The sequence below is a fragment of the Falco biarmicus genome, chromosome 3, assembly GCF_023638135.1.
Source record: "Falco biarmicus isolate bFalBia1 chromosome 3, bFalBia1.pri, whole genome shotgun sequence".
Classification (NCBI taxonomy): Eukaryota; Metazoa; Chordata; class Aves; order Falconiformes; family Falconidae; genus Falco; species Falco biarmicus.
Window position 1 is genome coordinate 47,494,292 of NC_079290.1, and position 18,387 is coordinate 47,512,678.

The 18,387-nt window shown below is 44.0% G+C and overlaps 1 protein-coding gene and 2 long non-coding RNA genes across 6 annotated transcripts in view; 2 read left to right on the top strand and 1 right to left on the bottom strand.

Annotated features, from left to right (window-relative positions):
• The window catches only part of LYN (LYN proto-oncogene, Src family tyrosine kinase), a 53,444-nt gene extending 47,912 nt beyond the window's left edge, over window positions 1-5,532 (bottom strand). For 2 of the 4 annotated variants that reach the window (XM_056332519.1, XM_056332518.1), the window contains exon 1: window positions 5,031-5,256. Coding sequence is in view for 2 of the 4 variants with exons in the window: in XM_056332517.1 (XP_056188492.1) it covers window positions 5,264-5,513 (250 nt within the window). In the remaining 2 variants the exon portion in view is untranslated. The other 2 variants (XM_056332517.1, XM_056332516.1) reach the window with 2 other exon arrangements.
• On the top strand, window positions 2,014-16,555 carry LOC130146410 (uncharacterized). The gene is made up of 2 exons (XR_008820900.1): window positions 2,014-4,943; window positions 16,440-16,555. It is a non-coding gene; the product is annotated as an uncharacterized LOC130146410 (long non-coding RNA).
• On the top strand, window positions 5,925-9,438 carry LOC130146408 (uncharacterized). Its single transcript, XR_008820898.1, has 2 exons — window positions 5,925-7,098; window positions 9,226-9,438. It is a non-coding gene; the product is annotated as an uncharacterized LOC130146408 (long non-coding RNA).
• Window positions 16,556-18,387: the final 1,832 nt, after the last annotated feature.

The window sequence follows — 18,387 nt, forward strand, 5'->3', positions numbered from 1 at the left end:
CTTAAAAGGCAAACTCTCCTACACCCTTCGTGGGCTGCAATGCTTCTCTCTAGCCTTTGCATAGTTTAGCAGATCTTTTGCAACAGTAGGTCTGTAGTTACAAAAATGTACTTTTAATCCCATTTGCATGCTCTGCTACGCCATGACAGCACATTCAAATGATTCTTGCAATGTGTTTTGAACAAGCTGAACCCAGAACATCCAACGTAGGATTTCCTCTTTCTCCTGCCCATCCCCTTCCTGTGTGTTTACGAAAAACTTTCACTTCCCCAGTGGTACCGACACCAGCTCTGGTGATCACTTAATCCTGTTCTCCAGCTCTCATCCACTCACACCTGAATCACAACTACCCTAGGGCATTCAGCACGTACTGAAGGGTTTTAGAAATCCCATCAAGACACATGGTAAGGCTAGGGTTGCCCTGGAGAAAACCATTTGCCGTCCACAGGATCTAATGAATATAAGCCTCTTGATGCTAGCAAGGGATACTCGAGCAGGCAATTTCATTAAATGCAATAGATGCACTGCTACCCAGATCTTTTCCTACTCAGTTGATACCACTGGGAAATACTTTCTTTGTCTGAACAGAGTAAAACTTAGTCACAGGTCAGACCTACTGATTTATAAATACGTTATCATTATGTAGAAATTCACTCAAACATACTTTTTACCTTTCAATATTAATTTTGTTCTAAGTCTCTAGTACACTCATACATGGAAAGAACAAACCTTCTTAGCTGCCAAATATATTTCTGCACTAAGCCCTGTAATACCGTATTGTTTTAGTTTACGCCCACAAAAAAAGCTTGAATAAGATTTCATTAAACAATTGATCAAACAGGTTTGTATACGCCTATCTGTACAAACTAGGGAAGGAACCATGAAAGGCAAAGCAATATATTATAGGTGCCACATCAGAAAGCCCACTTAACAGAGTAGGTTTTTGCTGACGAACTTCCTGAAACGTCTTTCTGTTAAACCAACAAAGGAGTAGTTAAGAACACATGCCAGAGGGAGTCCATTCCCTCCAAACTCGTATCACGTTCAGGCTTCCAGTAGCCTTCTAAAATAGAGAAAACTGCAGAAAACACCATTCCAGAGGAGTAGCTGCATCCCATACTTTGACTCCTGTGGTGAGGTGGTGAGCTATCACATTTTCCAGTTTAAGATCACACGCACAATTTGCTATCACAGGCACTTTCAAGAAATAGCTTGGTCACAAGTAAAAAGAACGCTTTTGCAAATGGAAGTAGCAAGTTCTACAACATATCAACCACAATTCAGACAGGAAGAAGTAGCCTCATGCTACACGCAGCTGAGACCATAGAGGAAGAAGGACACATTGTTCAGGCTGTTTATCATTTGCGTCCTTTGAACTGAAGAAGTAAGATAGTATGCTGCGCAAACACAGGAACCAATTGTAGATACTTAAGATGCCAGCAGTTTGAAAAAGATAGACAATGCTGACCTAAGGGATAGTGAATGCTGGCCTGAATGGTGCTAGCCTGCCCTCTTCCCCCCCCAGAAATGAGATCCACCCTTTCCCCCCTTCACCTTTCCCTGGTGTCTTCCTCCTTCTCTCCCCAGCAAAGTGTTACTGTTAAAATGCCATCTCTCTGACATTCTGACAACAAAACTAACTGATCTATTTACCTCTATTAGTTCTTTAGGGCACACAACAAATATGACTACCTCATTAATAGTAGGAGGAAATACTTCCAACACAAGATGAAATCTGCCTCTGCATTTCATTCTGTGAACCCACATTTTCAGGAAAGATGTCAAATGCAACCATGAATGATTCACCCTCGGAAATTACAGCATTTAATGACAATGTCAACAGGAAATGTATTTGAATCAGGCAAAAATAAATATGAAAGCACAGACCATTCCATCCTTCCCTGAAGGACAATTAAGTTAAAACTAGGAACAGTCACAGTAAGGAAATTTAGATTGTATTTACCTTTTATTAGCAGAAGCTGACTTCTTTGAGAAGGTGCCATTAGTGTTTACAGTATGGCAGTCTCCTCCTCCTTGTATGCTTCACTGAAGACTGCTTTCAATACAAATATCATTTGACATTTTTTATCTACATAGTTTCCTGTGGCATGGCCCAGCAAGTCTGGAAGCCTTTCTGTCTATACCATCTCTAGCACTCCTACCCTCTCATGGAAGAGGGGACACCAATAAATGGGAGAAATAGGAAGTAGGAATATGATCAGCTGGAGAAAAATCCTAATTCTTAGCTGGGCAACTGGTTCTTCTACAGAAGGAAGCTGTTATCCTTGGAGATACAAATCCCATAGGGGTAAAATAACAATAAATACTACGTAACAGATCCGCATGGTTTGGTGTAATTCTTTACACACTCAACTCCATAGCTTCAGAAGGAATTATATCACCTACTGCACAAAAAGCTCAAAAAACCCTCAAGATCCCCAGTCAATCCGTTGCATTAGCATGTGGTAGCTCACATCCTTTAGGGATCACTGGTGCTGCAGAAATACACCTCTGTGTAGAGCCATGCTACTAGAGAAGGGTGCTAGGAATTCCAGAGTACAACTAATGCCCACCTCATGCCTGCCTGCCTGTCTTTTTCTTTCTTTCTTCCTTATCTGCTTGTTTTCTGTGTTCATTCAGTTTTGCAAAGGGCTCCCTGAACCCCAAGAGTAAAAATGGCTCTACAATTCCCTGGACACATGAATTAAAGTCCCTCAGTCACTCAGAATATTGGGAAGGAGGAAAGACCACCCACGCAGCCACCCACACCCCCTGCCAGATCACCTAGCCCTTTGAGAAAAATAGAAATCGGTTCACGGTCAACATGCTTCCATCCAAAAACCACAAAGATGCCCGTTAAGATTCCAAATAACACGCAAAAGTACAGATAGGAAAATATCTCCTTTTTTTGACAGAAATGGAATCGCATCTGAGATTAAATAACTGCAGCTCTTAAACTTCCCTGAATAGCTACAGAGAGGTCAAACACTTGCTCTCTGATGTGCAGCACAAGAAGGGTCAGGTGTAGCATCTCTGGTCTTGTGAGCCACCCCCCTGAAGATCTGGTACTAAGCTGAGCCAGGAGGACCTTCGACCTTTTTCACTGCCCATTTCAAGAATTGCTTCCTGCAACACTTGCTGCTCTATGATGCCATTTATCTTACAAGAGTCAACAAGACCATAGGAAGAAAGCTCACTATAAATTACATAGATAAAATGGAGGTGGGGAGAAAGTATTATGACAGTTCTGTATTCATAAATGTTTACATATTCATAAATACATGCAAGAAAGAATTGCACATTTACGGAAACTGTCTTGAAAAGGTAACATTAAAACCCAGAATATTAAACATTTTAACGGCAATGGAGTTTAACTTTGTCTGTGAAATTTCATGATTAACTCCACTGTCAGAGAAAGTCATTGAGTAACTCCACCAGTCAAGAAACTTACAAGGAAAGGCCTAAGCCGTACCTTGTCCTCTGAATATTTATACAGGAAAAAAAACACTTTTTACTCAAAAAAACTACAGGAGAAAAGCAGAACAACTCCAAGCCAGCCAGCTACTATACAAAGAAAGAAGATCAGTTCTACAACTTTACAGTTAAAAAAAAATAAATATCTCAACAGCACACAATTAAACCGAACTTGTTTAACTACATTATTAAATCAAGAATTCCTCTCTAACTAGTCTGTATTTCACAAAGCTGAAATAAAGCTATAAATCTCAGAAGAGATCCATAGGAGGAGACATCTGTGATCTCAGAGTTCATAAATTCTAATCCTTGCCCAAGATTAACAGTACCTAACTTATTTCTAGCCTGTTACTGCTTTTTCAGAGAAAACTATTCAATTTTTTCTCGATACTTTCACTGCTCTTGATGGTACTTATTATAAAGATACAAAGTCCCAACACATAAAAGATAAGTAACACCTACTCTGTGTTCAGTTTCACAGAAACACAATTTGACATTCCCTTTGGTAAAACCGAGCTACATTTTCCCAACGTCGCTTTGCAATTTCCCAACAAAAACCTTCATCCTTTTTTTTTTTTTTTAACTAACTCTTTAGTGATAGTATGATGAGTGCAGACTGATCTACGTGGCACTCACATCTGCAGATACTTGCAACTAACATTAAGATTTCTAAATTACAAAAGTCTTCCAGGTACTTTATGGGATCAAGCTAAAAAATGTAATTTCTGATTTGTATTACAATGTGCTAAAATACGTTAAGATTGATCAGACCATTTTTTTTCAAAGGTGGGAATGAAAGCCAAGAGGTGGGGTATTGATTTGGGGTTTCAGACGAAACAACAGAAGGATAACCCAACCTTTGTGCTCCCTGTGTATACCCACAGCAAGGTGATCTGACCAAACAAGTGTGAAGTGTTAATCTCTTTGGTCTTCACTGCCAACAGAGAGGAGTGAGGCAGCAAGATGAGTTCTTGCAAAGCCACTCACTGCAAACACATAAAAGATGCAATTTCAAAGAAAAGTCTTAACTGCTTTACTGAAGGTACGGCATCACCTAGGAAGATCTAGCTTGACTTTCAGCTCCTACATTAAAACTGGAAGGAGAAAACCCCTCAAGTCCGTTCCATAGGCACACTGTACCGTTACAACAGTAGTCAGCAAGAAACACTGTGCACTGAACACCACAGTACCGTTTTCTCCTCTTAAGCTAAAGCACATTTGAACAGACAGCTAAGAGAAAGCAGCTCTAACTTGGAAGATGCTCCAGGAATTACTCTCCTGGAAAAAAAGCTGCCTAAGAAGGAATACCCGGAGGCCGCACTGCCCCTCCTAAGCCAAGGCTATCGGCTTGGCTTGGAGCACCGACGGCAGGCTTGGGTCAGCCAGTTTCACACGCTTTCGGGCACGAAGCAGCCAGAAGCGCCCCAGCCCTCACGGCCACAGCAGAAGCCGGGCAAAGCGGCATCCAGGTAAGCCGTGCTTTCGAGAATGACCTTTTTTTTTTTTTTTTTTTTCCCCAAACGCCGTATTTCCTTTAAGACCCCATCCAGTCCTACCGGGAAGGTCAGGCGGCGGCAGCACCTCCTCCGGGAGGCAGAAGCGCGGGCGAGGCGCCCCTGAAAGCGCCGTGTACCCGCCGTGCCGGGGGCTGGGAGCCGGCCCGGCGGGGCACCCCCCGCCGCCGCGCCCCCGCGGGAGCAGCCGGGAGAGCCGGGGCCACCGCCCCCGCCGCCCCCGCCTGCCGCTCCCGGCGCTGCCGCCCGGCGGGGTGATGGGCGAAGGCACTTACTTTCCCGGGTGCGAAAGTTGAGCGGCAGCGAGCGAACTCCGCGGTTACCGCCGGGGCGCCGAGAGGGCTGTCCCGGGGGCGGCGGGGCCGGGCCGGGCCGGGCTGGGCTGGGCTCGGCGTGCGGCGGGGCGCGGCGCTGCGGCCCCGCCGGCCGGGAGAGGGGGGCACCGGCGGAGGGACCCGGCTCGGCCGGCGGCGGTTGGTTCGCGGCCGCCCGGCTGTACTTCCTGGTGCCGGGCGCGATTTGCATGCGGGGCTGCGAGGGGAGCGCGGGGCGCGGGGGGGCGGCCCCGCCACCGGCCCCGCCACCACCGGGCCCCGCCACCACCGGCCCTGCCCCCGGCCCCTGCCGCTGGCCCCGGCGGTTGCCGGCGGGGAGGGGGGCGCAGCTCCGCCGGCGTGGAACCGCGGGGCGCCGGGCGCAGGGGGGCCGCGGCGGGGCTGTGCGGGGCCGTGCCTCTGCCGGGCCGCCTCGGGGCCGGCGGGGCGGCTGCGGCCCGGGAGCGGGAGCCCTTGTGCCCCGCGGCAAGCGCCGTGAGGTGAACCGGCAGCTGGTAACGGTTACGGCTGAACAAAAGCGCGTTAGCCCCAGAGGCAAAACAGAGAAGGCGGCCTTGTGCCACCAGCAGCCTAAATAAACACCGTGAGCTTCTAAACTCAGCTACAGCAACTTCTGAGGTCCGTTGGAGGCTGGGTTGGGAGAAAACAGAGAACAAGTAAGGTTAACTTTTTTATTTTTTAAGAATGATTCACTGGCCTGTTGAAATGTGAAATAGAATCTTGTAGGTCAGCAACGCAGGAAATATGAATGTGTGGCTACGGCGCCCAGCGGATGCAGGTGAGAAGCTCTGCAGGGACCAGAGTCAGGTGTGGTGTGCGTGCTGCCAGATTGCCTGGGCGACTGTGATTCCACAGGCAGAATTTCCAAAGAAAAGCATGTAAGTTTTCCATATAAAGCGTTGAAGACAGCAGAACATATTTGTGGAACCCAGTGATGCTGGGTACAAGGTGCAAGATGCTCAAAGGTACCTCCATACCCTTTCTTGAAGTCCACCAGTGAGGCCCAACTGAGCTGAAGCAGGCTGGGGAGCTGGCGAGGACTTCTGCAGGGCATCCGAATAGCTAAAAATGGCTCAATGCAGCCCACAGCCTCTGGGTTAAAGAGACAATCCTGATTCACATCAGTATGATTTACAGATCTTTGGCACTGATGTAAATGCCTGCCACTCGTGGGGATGTCCAACTGCCACAATCACTTCACTCTAGTATGTGCTACAGTCCTGTCTCAAGGCTGTGACTCCAGCACACGGGCCACTGCCTTGATCCCCTAGAAGACTCGGTCCATAGAAGCAGTCAGACCATAACCTGTCACATTTCTAAATCAGTCCCAGGTATCCCCGCTCTGAAAAGCATTGGGCAATAGTTGCTTGTCTTCTTTGCATGATATCATCAGTGATTAAAATCATGTCATGTAGGTACCAGCCTCTAAAAATACTGTAGGGTGAGACAGTAAGGGATTCCTTCCAGTTCTATTAATAAAAAGTCAGTAAATATTTCCTCCCTTCCCCTAACTTGTGTAAAGGTGTTTAAAAGGAAAGGGAAAAAAACCAACCCAAAACCCCCACACAACCAAACTACAAAACATCCTTTTTCTTTATGAAAAGTTTATACAAAAAGGAAAGATCTGGTCTAATGTACATTGTCTTAGGTTTACGGATTTTCTTTGGTTGGAAGTTCGGATTCCAAAAGTTTATGTAAAATGAGCTATTTCTGTTTGGAAGTGCTATCACACAGGCTCAAGGGACATGTGCCTCGTTTCCATTTTCCTCTATATGGTAAGTACCTTGATGTTGTATCTTTCTTCTTGGAGAGGAGAAATGGTGCACAGATCCCACACCTCTCTTGGCCTCCCTCGTTTCCTCCCTATTTCTTTTCATTATCAAGTATTCTGCTGGGTTTAGAATCCAACTTCTTCTATCACAGCATTACTGAAAATAAAACAAAAATTAATTTTGTAAATGCTTAATAGAGTCTAGCAGTCTACTAAAATACAATCTTACCTATAATGTGAATAATTTTGAAAAATAAAAAAAAATTGCTGAATTACCCTAAATAGGCTGCTGTGTAATAGTGGAATGAGGAGGCATAGCACAAACTCATCAGTTCTGCCCTGAAAGAACTAATATGAAGTAAGGTTGGAGCAAAATAAGTACACTGTACTTGATAAGAAGAAAAAACAAAGACAAGTTGTTGGTATCATCTGAAATAAGTCACTGTTTTACACATCCTCATTCCCATGGGTAAGAGGAATATGTACAAAATCTACCTTAGAAAGCATAAGCAGGGAAGGAACTCTCTCTCTCTCATTACATATTCACCAAAAGGGGAAAAAAGCTGGTTCCAGCTTCCCTACATCTGTAGATCTGCTGTTCATTACATGTTTTAAATGTTGTTGCGTATAGATCAAGAAATTTGGGGGTGGTTTAAAACAGGGCAAGAAAGAAACTTCAAGCCTGGCACTGAAGTGGAAGTCCTTGTACAAAGGGCTGTGAGTCACATGCATTAGCCAGCTAGCGTTCATGCTCAGCCACTGATTTTCCACTTTAGTCAGATTTGACTCCCAGACTACGTCTCCGCTGCTGAACTAAGCATGGCTGCAAGGCAGTGCTTCAGTACTGGGGCCAGCTGAGTCCTGGGACGCTGTCAGTCTGTGTCACTGCTCTCAGCATCAAGAACATGGGGACTCCACCAAACTAGTGGTTGAATAGTCCCTGGCCCAAGTTAACTTCCAGATCAGCTCTGGAAATTTTTTGAGAGTGGTAAGTGCCAAGTGCCCTGGGCCAAGGATCAATTCAGCAATTTGTCAGTAGACTCAGAGGACTGTCCAGGAATATTCCCTTGGGCGCCATAGATTACTGGCCTATACATAGCCGTGTAGACTCCAGACCAGTCCAGCTACGCACCCATGTAAGGAGCTGCTGATCATTGTTTGGCTTTGGATCTGGGAGCATGAAGTGGCACAAACTGTAAGGAACAGTGGCTCTGGGCAGTAAATGAAACCTTGTCACGGACAATGAAAACAGGCAGCAAACTTCACACTCTTGTTTTTGTACATTCCTTAATCTCATCATTGCTGAGCACTTTCCACAGTACGCTTGAATCCAAAAACAGAGCACTAATAGACCAATGCTAGTTAGTCATGAAAGTGTAAGTGGCTTAGCCAGAGCAGTAATTTCAGAGAGATCCCAAGGACCACCTGGGTTCACTTAATAAAGAAAAAGCATGGAAAAGATCACTTTGTTCAAAACTAGGTTACAAGGATTTAAATTCCTCATAGAAAAACAGGGAAAGAGAGAGCAAAGATACGTGTAAAACTAAAACATTGAGACATCTGGCTTTTTTGAATGATCCAGAGTTTTGGAAACTTGTTCCCAATTTGTTGACACAGTAAAATGTCTTTTCTCTAGAAATTCCAGTATTTACATGCTCACTGCTTGCATTGTTTTCCCTGTATTTTATTTCTTCCTCAAGGGATTATCATAAAGTAGTTAAAGCCTAAATTGTTAACCTGCTTTATAATAATGTAGCAATTTTTAAACAAATAGTGAAGAGCGGATTATAAAAAATGAGATCCAAGTCACACAGTCATTCTTCACACAATGTTGTTGGAGAAAAAAAACCACCAAAGCCTCAGAAAATAAAAGCAGTATATTTTGGCATTCATTTTGCATTGTTTCTTTTCTTATTGTGACTTACGATTTTAGAGAAAGCCATATTGACCTATGTAAGAAGAATATTTACAAATTTTATTCAAAGAAATGTGCTCTGTGTGATAAAGACTGTTTGCTTTTGTTTGTTCAAAAAAAAGTAATATAGGAAATACATGTTGCTTTCAAGTATGAAGCAACAAGTTAATGCACTCTTATGTGTGGATATACAGCAGTTCCTGTTCTTATTTCCAGTTTGGAGCCTGGGAAAATAAGTTCTGCAACACTGAAGAAAAATGAAAACAACAACAACAACAAAGAAATCTTAATTTTAATTGTAGTTCCATTGTGAGATTATTTGAAATGTATCCCATTAATTTACAATCTTGACAAATTTTATGGCTAAAATTTTGGAAATTATTTTAAGACACTTCGGGGAATACTGCAGAGATCCCTATATTGACTCAACCTGCGTTTGACCTTTCATTCAGACTAACACTACACATACTCAGCATGTTAAATTAGGGAAAACTGGCATCTTTCCTGTAGACAGTGGTCTGCCTAATGCACAGCTGCTTACCTTTTATTACACTGATATTTTCTGGCCATAATTCCTAAATTCACCCTTTTTTATTTAATCTTGTTATTTCTAATGCCCATGAACGTCCCATAATAATATAGCATATAATAGAAAGTGTGCTTGTTTTGAGGTACTCTAATTCTGAAAGTTAATAAAAGGTGCTTCTTCTGTGTCTTTGCTGATTTTAAATATTTTACTCACCTGCCATTACCTTTTTTTATACATAGGTATCTTTCCCATTTTATTTTCATTTGTTTCATGGCTGTGAGCAGAAAAACTGTTAGCGAATCAAAATGTGCCCAACACTGGAAACCAATTTGAGAATCTGTTGCAATGAGCTAGGTTGTGTTGGTGGCATGGCACTGGTGAGTATCCTGATGGAGACTGAAAATAGCCTATGTGCACTCTACAGAATATTCTGATTGCCTTTCTGTAGAAATGATAGCTCAAATAAAGACTCGTCTTCGTTCTCATGGGTATCATCTTACTCACAGATCCAAGAAAACCAGCTGGACTTAGGGGTTCTTCACAGCTCATTCACGTAGGCAATGTTAAGAGGAGCTGACAAGAACTGGGTCCAGGAGCCCTCTGCTTTCAAAGATTTGTGACCATTTGCAGGTATTATTACTGGTCTGAAGAGGCTGCCCACACTATTAAAGGATGTGTTTAATTTATACTTGATTTGGTACACCGTTCTGTGATCGCTGAGATTTAATTACCTGAAAGAACAGATTTGAGATAGTTCAGGAGCAGGTGTATGGTCATTTCAAATTAGCAACACAGTGGTAATATTTTTGGTTTGTTTGTTTGCTGCCTTGTACTCTGGGGATTACACCTAGTGTCACCATCCTGGATGGGTGTCCAGCCTGTATCTTGCCTGTCCTGCACCAGATGAATCGTTAGTTTAGAAGCAACGACAGGTGAATTGTTAATTTAGAAGCAACATGGTGTTTCTGGAGGCAGCTTCTGGAGTGGGCTGTTCTCAAAGGGTAGCTTTCCCTTTTCGAAGATCAGCCAGTTGCTACGGAAAATTTCCTCACGGGGAGGCACTGGACTGTCATGAGCATTGCCGCTGTGCAAGAGCAGCGCAGCGTTCAAGCTGCCCTTGAACAGCTGCAGTAGCGGTAGGCAGGCAGTCCCATTCCTGGTCACAGCCATACAGCAGATATCCATGTGCCAAGTGCAGCTTTCATTTTCCTCTGGTAAGGAACAGAGCATCAGGCAATGTATGTGGATGTTGAGTTAATGAAGTCAGAGCTAGTAGCACTGATGAAAACATTTGGTATGAATTAAAGTTATCAACCCCCTCCCCCTGTTGCACAGGGTTTGTAAGAAGTAGCTCTTATCTGGGACAGAAGATAGTGATCACTGGGCTACCACTGAGCATTAACAGGAAGGTTGCCTCGGTTATATGAAACCTGGAGACATCACCTAACTTTCGCTGGTGCGTTACCCATCAGCCTGGGCTCAGTAAGGTGACAGCTACCTGTGTGAGTTAGGAGGTGACACCTGCCACTCATAAAGTTCTCAGCACGCATCCTCTGTGGACACGGAGGACATGTTGGAAAGCCCTGCTACCTGTAATGGCAACATGGTAGAGTGGTCTTTTTATTTAGTCTCCTGACCTGGCACAATTTTTCATCAGTAGAAATGCTGAGAGGAGCCATCGTGGATCATTACAGTTACCTCACTGCTGTCAGCTCAGGCTGGCTGGCCTGGCGAGGCATCTAGCACTCACATCTTTCATATCTCCTGCCAGCCGGACGCTGTGCAGCCGTGCCAAGTACAAACCTGCTGCTGAGCCCATTTAGAGCAATGGAGCTGCTGAATCACCCTCATACTGGGTGAGCCTGCTTACATCCTCTTGCATTTAGCAGCAACATCGCTGTTGCTGGAACCTCTTGAATTACGGCCTCACGGTAGGGCTGCAAAATGGCTGTGCGGTATGTCTGAAGGGATGATGGGGAGCTACGGAACTGCCTTTCTGAGCCAGGCTCCTGTCTGCATGCCGTGTCCTTCACAGAAACTTGGAGAGCCAAAACAGCAGATGGTGGAGAGGTAGGAGTGTAACAAGTGGAACTACAGCCAGTCCCTCTACCAGCTGCAGCTTTCTTGTTTCCTGTGAAAAATGGGAGGGTCACATTGTCAGGGACAACCTGACTAATGGTTTTCTGCTGAGTGGCTGACAGCTGTTTGCTGTAACTTGAAATCAAGCCTATGCTGGACATGAGCAGTAAATCAACTTTTCTCTGACTTTCCTGTTCCCAGTTGCTGTTTCCCCCTGAAGCCCTTTGTATCCCATTCTTGGAGCCAGGCCCTACTGGCTTTGAAATCCCAGCTGCGCCATCCTGTCCGCTGCAGCAATGCAGCTCTTCGCCCCAGGCTTTGAAATGTTCAAAATGTCAACCCTTAACATCTCTGATGCCATCCAGCCCTGTTGTGAAAGCCCCCAAATAATGCTTTCATCTGGAAACAAATGAAAAGTAGGAGGTAATTGAAAAACAAAGGCAAAAAGAAAATAAAATCTTGGACAAAACTGGACACAGCAACTATTTCCAGACTTACTTGAAGTGTGGAAGATGGGCCCTGACTGAGTCCTTGTGCAGTGAAAAAGCATATACATTTCTGAAGGGTGCATGGCATAACTACTGCCTTTGAGACAGAAAATAAGTTGACTCGCAACAGGTTGTAGCATGGATCTCATACAGTGTCTCCTGCAGGCGAGGCCCGCTCTATTAGGAGTTGTTCCTTAGCAGCTGCTGAGCCTTGGGTAAGTTATCTGGTGTGGAGGTGTTTAGGATAGGATATGAAGGGTTGGGAAGGCTGTCTGAGGTAGCAGGAGATTCTGAGGGAGTAGGAATGACTGATGCTTGTTATGGTCACTACCAACCTACTCTGAGTCTATGCTAACACTTGTGATCTCAACAGCAGCTGCATTTATCACCTGGCTCCACTCTTTGGATGTCCTAGGATACTTTATTTAGCCCAGGACAGAGTCTGTTCTTATCATCACAACCACCTCTTTCCTCCATCCACACATTTGCTGTCACAGAACTACCAGGCTTACTGGCTATCATACGCACCTTGTGCTTGCTGTTCTGCTTTCTGCCACAGTCAGCAGAACTGGTTTAGTTACTCAATGAAAATAATCCTTGTTCCTTCCTTAGCTAGACAGGTCATTAACCTTTCCAAAGGTTATTTGAAGGTGTACACCAGCAGCTTCTGCCCTGCCTGGATGAGCTCAACTGTTGGCAGCTTCCATGTGCATATTCTTTGGGTGGGTTGCTCCTAAGCCATGAAGCACTGTGGACTGGAGTCAGTGAGAGATGGCAAGCCTATGTTGGTGTTAGACTTGGGGAAAAGGAGATCTCCAAAGATGAGTGGAAGCATACACGTTTCTGAAGCGATGTGTGGCGTGATCTACTGGCTTTGAGACAGAAAATAAACCAACTTGCAACAAGATGGAGGGCAGTAAAGGCAGATTGCTCCAGTGGTGAAACCTCTTCTACTTCAGAGACAAGCCTAACGCTTAATTATCTGGCAAGTGGCTCTTTCCAGAGGAGGGGACTGCCGCTGGGACATAGTGGGATCACAGGCCTGGAAGTCTTGAAGGAGTATGACATGCAGTTCAACCTAACTATTGACCAAAGTACGGTGGTGCAGGGATCGGAGGGACACTCTGGGTAGTAATGGAGAGGAGGTACCATATGGCACAAGCCTGGGACAAACCAAGGCAGAAGCCGCCGGCACAGACTTAGGAGCATGCAAGAGTTAGGAAGCAGCATTCCTCAGGTACCAGTTAGTTGGTTAGTAAAGTACTTGGGACCAGAATGAATGCTTAAAAATTGCTGAGATAACCCAGGAAAAAAAAAAAAAAGCAAGCCTTGGAGCATTTGGGAATAGATGGGGCCATTCTTTCCTTTCCACTGTTGCCCCTAACCACCTTGCAGAACTTCTGAGACATGTCTTTTGCCCTTAACTTTCCCAGCTCCCTTTGATGTCCCCACTGAAGCATCTGTGGGAAATGATGAACTGTATCTTGATATGTGTTGCCCACATCTGCAGCACGGTGCAGTGTAAGGGGTGGTTTTTGAGGCACATCAGCTAGATCTATGGCTTGACCTTAATTAGCTTGGCTGTGGGTCAGTGAGTGTGCTGGCAGATTGGTTGTGTGAACACTGAGGCAAAGGCAAGGGTTAAGGAAAGATCTGATGAAAGGCAGGAATCTAGGATAAGATCTGTGACAAAGAAGCCTAACTGGTGAGTGTCCATTAGAGATGGCCAACACATGTAGATTGCAAGTAACATCCAAGGATCATTACCTTTGAATAGAATGAGTAGGGCAGAGGCAAGAGGGCATTGAGGCAGACCTGGGATGGTGCTAGCTGAGAGAGACCCACTGAATTTATACTACAGCAAAGCCAGCTTAAAATTCATTGATATGAATTTAATCCATCAAAACTTTCTACTGTATGTATCAGGGCAGAGCTTTGTCTTAGACAGCCACTGTAATTTGGGTCCAGTAGTACTTAAAATGAGGTTTACTGTTGTGTTGGAGCACAGCCTTAGAGGCAAGGGTGGCACTATAAATACAACTCAAATGTCAAAAGCAATTTAAGCCTGAGCTGTGGGGGGATTAGGCTAATCTTGTAGATGGCATGCATGTTAAGAGATGTCTGATTAATTAAATTAATTTTCATTCATATGAGGTAAAATGGCAAGCATATGGACATTTTTTTTTCCTGTGGTCTGTACTGTGACATAAAATTTTATTAAATAGCTTCCATGAATAAATCAGACAGTTCACATTACTAACGTAAGGATATTAGTGCAACCTGCAACTAGGTTCCACACATATGCATCTACTGCTCTCATTAAGGCAGCCCTCTTGCTCAGAAAGGGTTAAATTTAAGTGAGCTGGTACTCAGAAGTAAATCAAGTTTGCCTCCAAAAAGAAACACAGAGGTGCACTGTGTAGTCCCCCAATGCACAGAAATTATACATTACATTAGGCATGCAAATTGCCTAATGATAAGTGTGGCCAATTTGATGTTTGTGTGTATATATCATATAAATCAGCATTTCTTCAGGTGCGGCTGTGAGGGTGCTGGTGAAATGTGCAAGCTCAGAGATAAACTGAAGGAACCCAGTCTTTAACGTTCTTAACTAAAATATGTGATACGCAGCAGATTCTAATCTAATTCTAATCTACTACCCAAATTACTGTACAGACAGTTTTTCAAACCTTTTGATTTGTGCTAAATAAAGCTGGTGAAAGTAGGTAGAAAAACCCATTGTTCTGGGCCTGAGAAATCAAAAGGTTCATTTATCTTTTCCATGTCTTCCACCGCCTAGGAAAGCCACCAAACAGGGAGCTACAAGGAGAGCGGAGGGTATCAGAACCATGCAGAAGTAGTTGTGGCTGCTAAGGGTCTCCCAGCACCTTAGATATCATCACCGAAAGAGCTCAACTGGATTCTATCTCTTTCAGGCTCTTAAACGGGCTCAGATAGGACACAGCTGACCATATCTGACTCTGCATGTTCTCTTGCACCTCTGACTTCTGATACCCTCTTCAATCTGGCATTTAGACTTAATAAGAGTTTATAGAGCTATGAAGATTTTAGTGCTCTCTGTAAATTTTCTAATGCTTTTTATTGTTAACATTATTATTTCATATAGATCACAGTTTTAGATAACTCGACACTTATTTAGATGATTAAGCAAGCAGATTAGTCATAAAAAGATTTTAGAAGTGGAAAAAAAAACATCCACAGCAGAGAAAGATATATGCTTCATAATCTGCAGATATAGCTGCAAATGTAAAATATCTACTTGACCAAGTAATACACTAAATGAGAAAAAAACTATCAGACAACCCCTAAAACCATATAGTGGATTAGATTTGTAGGTAATTACACAAATGTTTTTTGTAAAAAGTCATATGTGCACACATTTTAAAAAGTGATAGGTGTTGTCCGATTGCTCTTTGAGTGACATTACTCAAAATGCTGCTCTGCTCTGCACAAATGTAGTGCATTGCCAGGGACTGACATTACCTGGCCTCCAAAGTAGCTGCCTATCCTGATGTGTCAAGTTAATGTCTGCCAGCTGTGGTGATGAGGTCATTAAACAACATCCAGTTGATTTGTCAAGATCATGATCAGAGGAATGGTTCGCAGCAGTCCCAAAGCAGTAGAAGAAATTTCTATTAGTGACAGCTACAGCTCTGACAACCATTTTGAGCAAAAACTGCCAAGTGGCTCTTACACCACTAAGCTAGAGAGTGGCTTTCAGAAGATGAGGATGCTTCAAAATGGGAATGTGACTGCACAGCAAGCACATGGCCATGCCTGCTGTAATAAAGAAAATCAAGGAATCAGAGCCTGGGCGTCACTATCTGCCACCCCTGCACCTGTGTCTCACGGTTGTCTGTCTCAGACATCTGTGTCTGTGAGAGAATAAGTGTAATGCAAAAACCAGTATCACTCACTTTTCTGGGTAACTTATCTTATGTGAATAACTTCCCATTTCATACTCTCCATAATTTATACACAGTATTGCAAAATTAATTAGAATTTTAGTAAGCCATTTTTGAAAGAAATCCATGTCAACATTAACCTTTAAAATGAATCAGTGGAATAACAGCGCACTCAGATAAAAGCTTTTTGGGCCAAATTCTTCAGATGCTCTAGTAACAGCTAATACAGGGCACAGCTGGAACTACGTGGCCACTTCCCTCATGCTATTTTTTTGCCTACCTTCCATTTTCTTTTGTGTACAGTATTCTAATTGCTCTGGGCTTTGCTTTTTGAAGGTTTCCCTCCTCATTCTCTTTTGTCTCCTAACTTTTCTCCCATCCTATTATTTTTTCCCTTTTCCTCATCAGGGATCAATTTGCATATTGGAGTAGGTTCAGCAGAGGGCCACAAAGATGATTAGAGAACTGGACCACATGACGTATGAGGAGGAGCTGAGTCCCACGTTCATCATGGAGAAGAGATGGGTCGGTGAAGGTCTCATTGTAGTCTTCAGCTACTTGAAGATGTGTTATAGAGCAGAAGGTGCCAGACTTTTAGAGGTACAGAGTGAAATGACAAGAGGCAATGGCCAAAGTTAAAGCAACAAAAATTCTAGATGGATCTAAGAAAAAATATTTTCTCCATGAGAGTGGTTAAACCTGCAACAGGTGCCTAGAGAGCCCGTAGGAAGCTCATCCTGGAAGATACTCAGAACTCCTAGACAGGGACTTCAGCAACCTGATCTAACTTGGAAGCTCAGCCTGATTTGAGTGGGAAGTTGAAGTCCAATGTAAATTAATCTGCGATTCTGACCTCAAATCTCTGGTCTGGTAATCTCCATTTCCTGAAGGCCACCTTCTCAGATAAGATTCCCTTTAACCCACCCCACTCAAGCCCTCTGCCCTACCCCATCAGCTATCAGCAACGCTGGCCCCAAAGGGAGATCACACTTTGATTCACGTGCACACCTTCCACTCAGCGATTTTTCATCATGTTCTCCCATCCCCTGTTGTCTTTCAACTGGAGGAAGTTACTTTAGCTCTTAATTGCTCTGCAGGTAGTGGCTGGAAGAAATCTATTGAACAATAAGAAAAGTTCTGTGAGAGTCACACCCAGCTTGTTGCACACGGGGTTGAGCCCACCCATCCAGATTGCACCCAAATGCTATATCCAGTGCTGGCACAGGACAGCACTGTCTTACACTGTGTGCAGCTGTTTCCCTGCTTGATATTTGGAAGCCAGATTTAGCAATAAGGCTCTTAACATCCAGTTTAGTATAATGGCAAGAATAGCAAAATCCTGATGAAAAAACATAAAATACTAACAAAGGTATTAAACAACGTTTGCTCTCATCCAGGTATATTACTTATGTATCAGGCAAAGTGTATGAAAAATAAATGCTATTAATTAATTGCATAGGGTTAACCTTGCCTGCCAGAGCAAAGTTTCTGTGCTCCATTTAAAGTCAAAGGCTGAATGGCATTTAAAAATCAAACATCAAAATAGCAAGTATCTGAGAACTGCATGGTAGCTGTAGTCAGTAATATATTGTTTCTTGAAAGGCGAGTTATGAATTGCAGTTAGTAAGAATCTGGTTTTGACTACCAACAACGACACTAACTTGCTATTACAGCAAAAAGCTGCAACAGGGCGAAGTTAAGACTACTTGCTAATTGTAAGCACACAGAGAAACCTAACAAGCTGATGCTTCCTGAAAGAATTAGCCCAGAACAGAAACTGCTAAGAATAATAAAAATATTAAATTATAGCACTTAGAAATGTCGTTGGCCAGACAGATCCCTCAGGCATGGCAGATAAAGTCTTCAGGGACTAAGCAGCCCATTTACCATGACCTCGTGGCTTCCCCCTCATCTATGCAGTGGAGAAAACAAACGAAGATAAATAGGAACCAGTGAGGGCTACTTCTTTAAAAAGGAAAACATTGAAAATCTCTGTGAAGGAGTCCCACGTGACTCCCACTGCTCAATGAAACTGTCAGGTTGAACGAGACAGCCACAGGAAAGAGGGACTCAGTGGTGTAGAGGACTTCTCCACCAAGCAGCCAGACTTCGGTGGCATATGCGGGGAGGGAGCTGACCAGGAGCTCCCAAGCCTTTGTGGACCTTCAGATGGGGAGTGTGTGAATGTGCTGAAGTCTGAGGGGAAGCCAGGGCCCCCAGTTATGGCGGGAAGCTCCAGCCCCATTCCCAGGACAGCTTTCCTGGGTATCACACGCGTGAGGGGGAGTATGACTGCCACACTGTCCTGCGGCAGGACATGAAGGCAGGTGTTCATGAGGCACAGAGCCATCTGCAG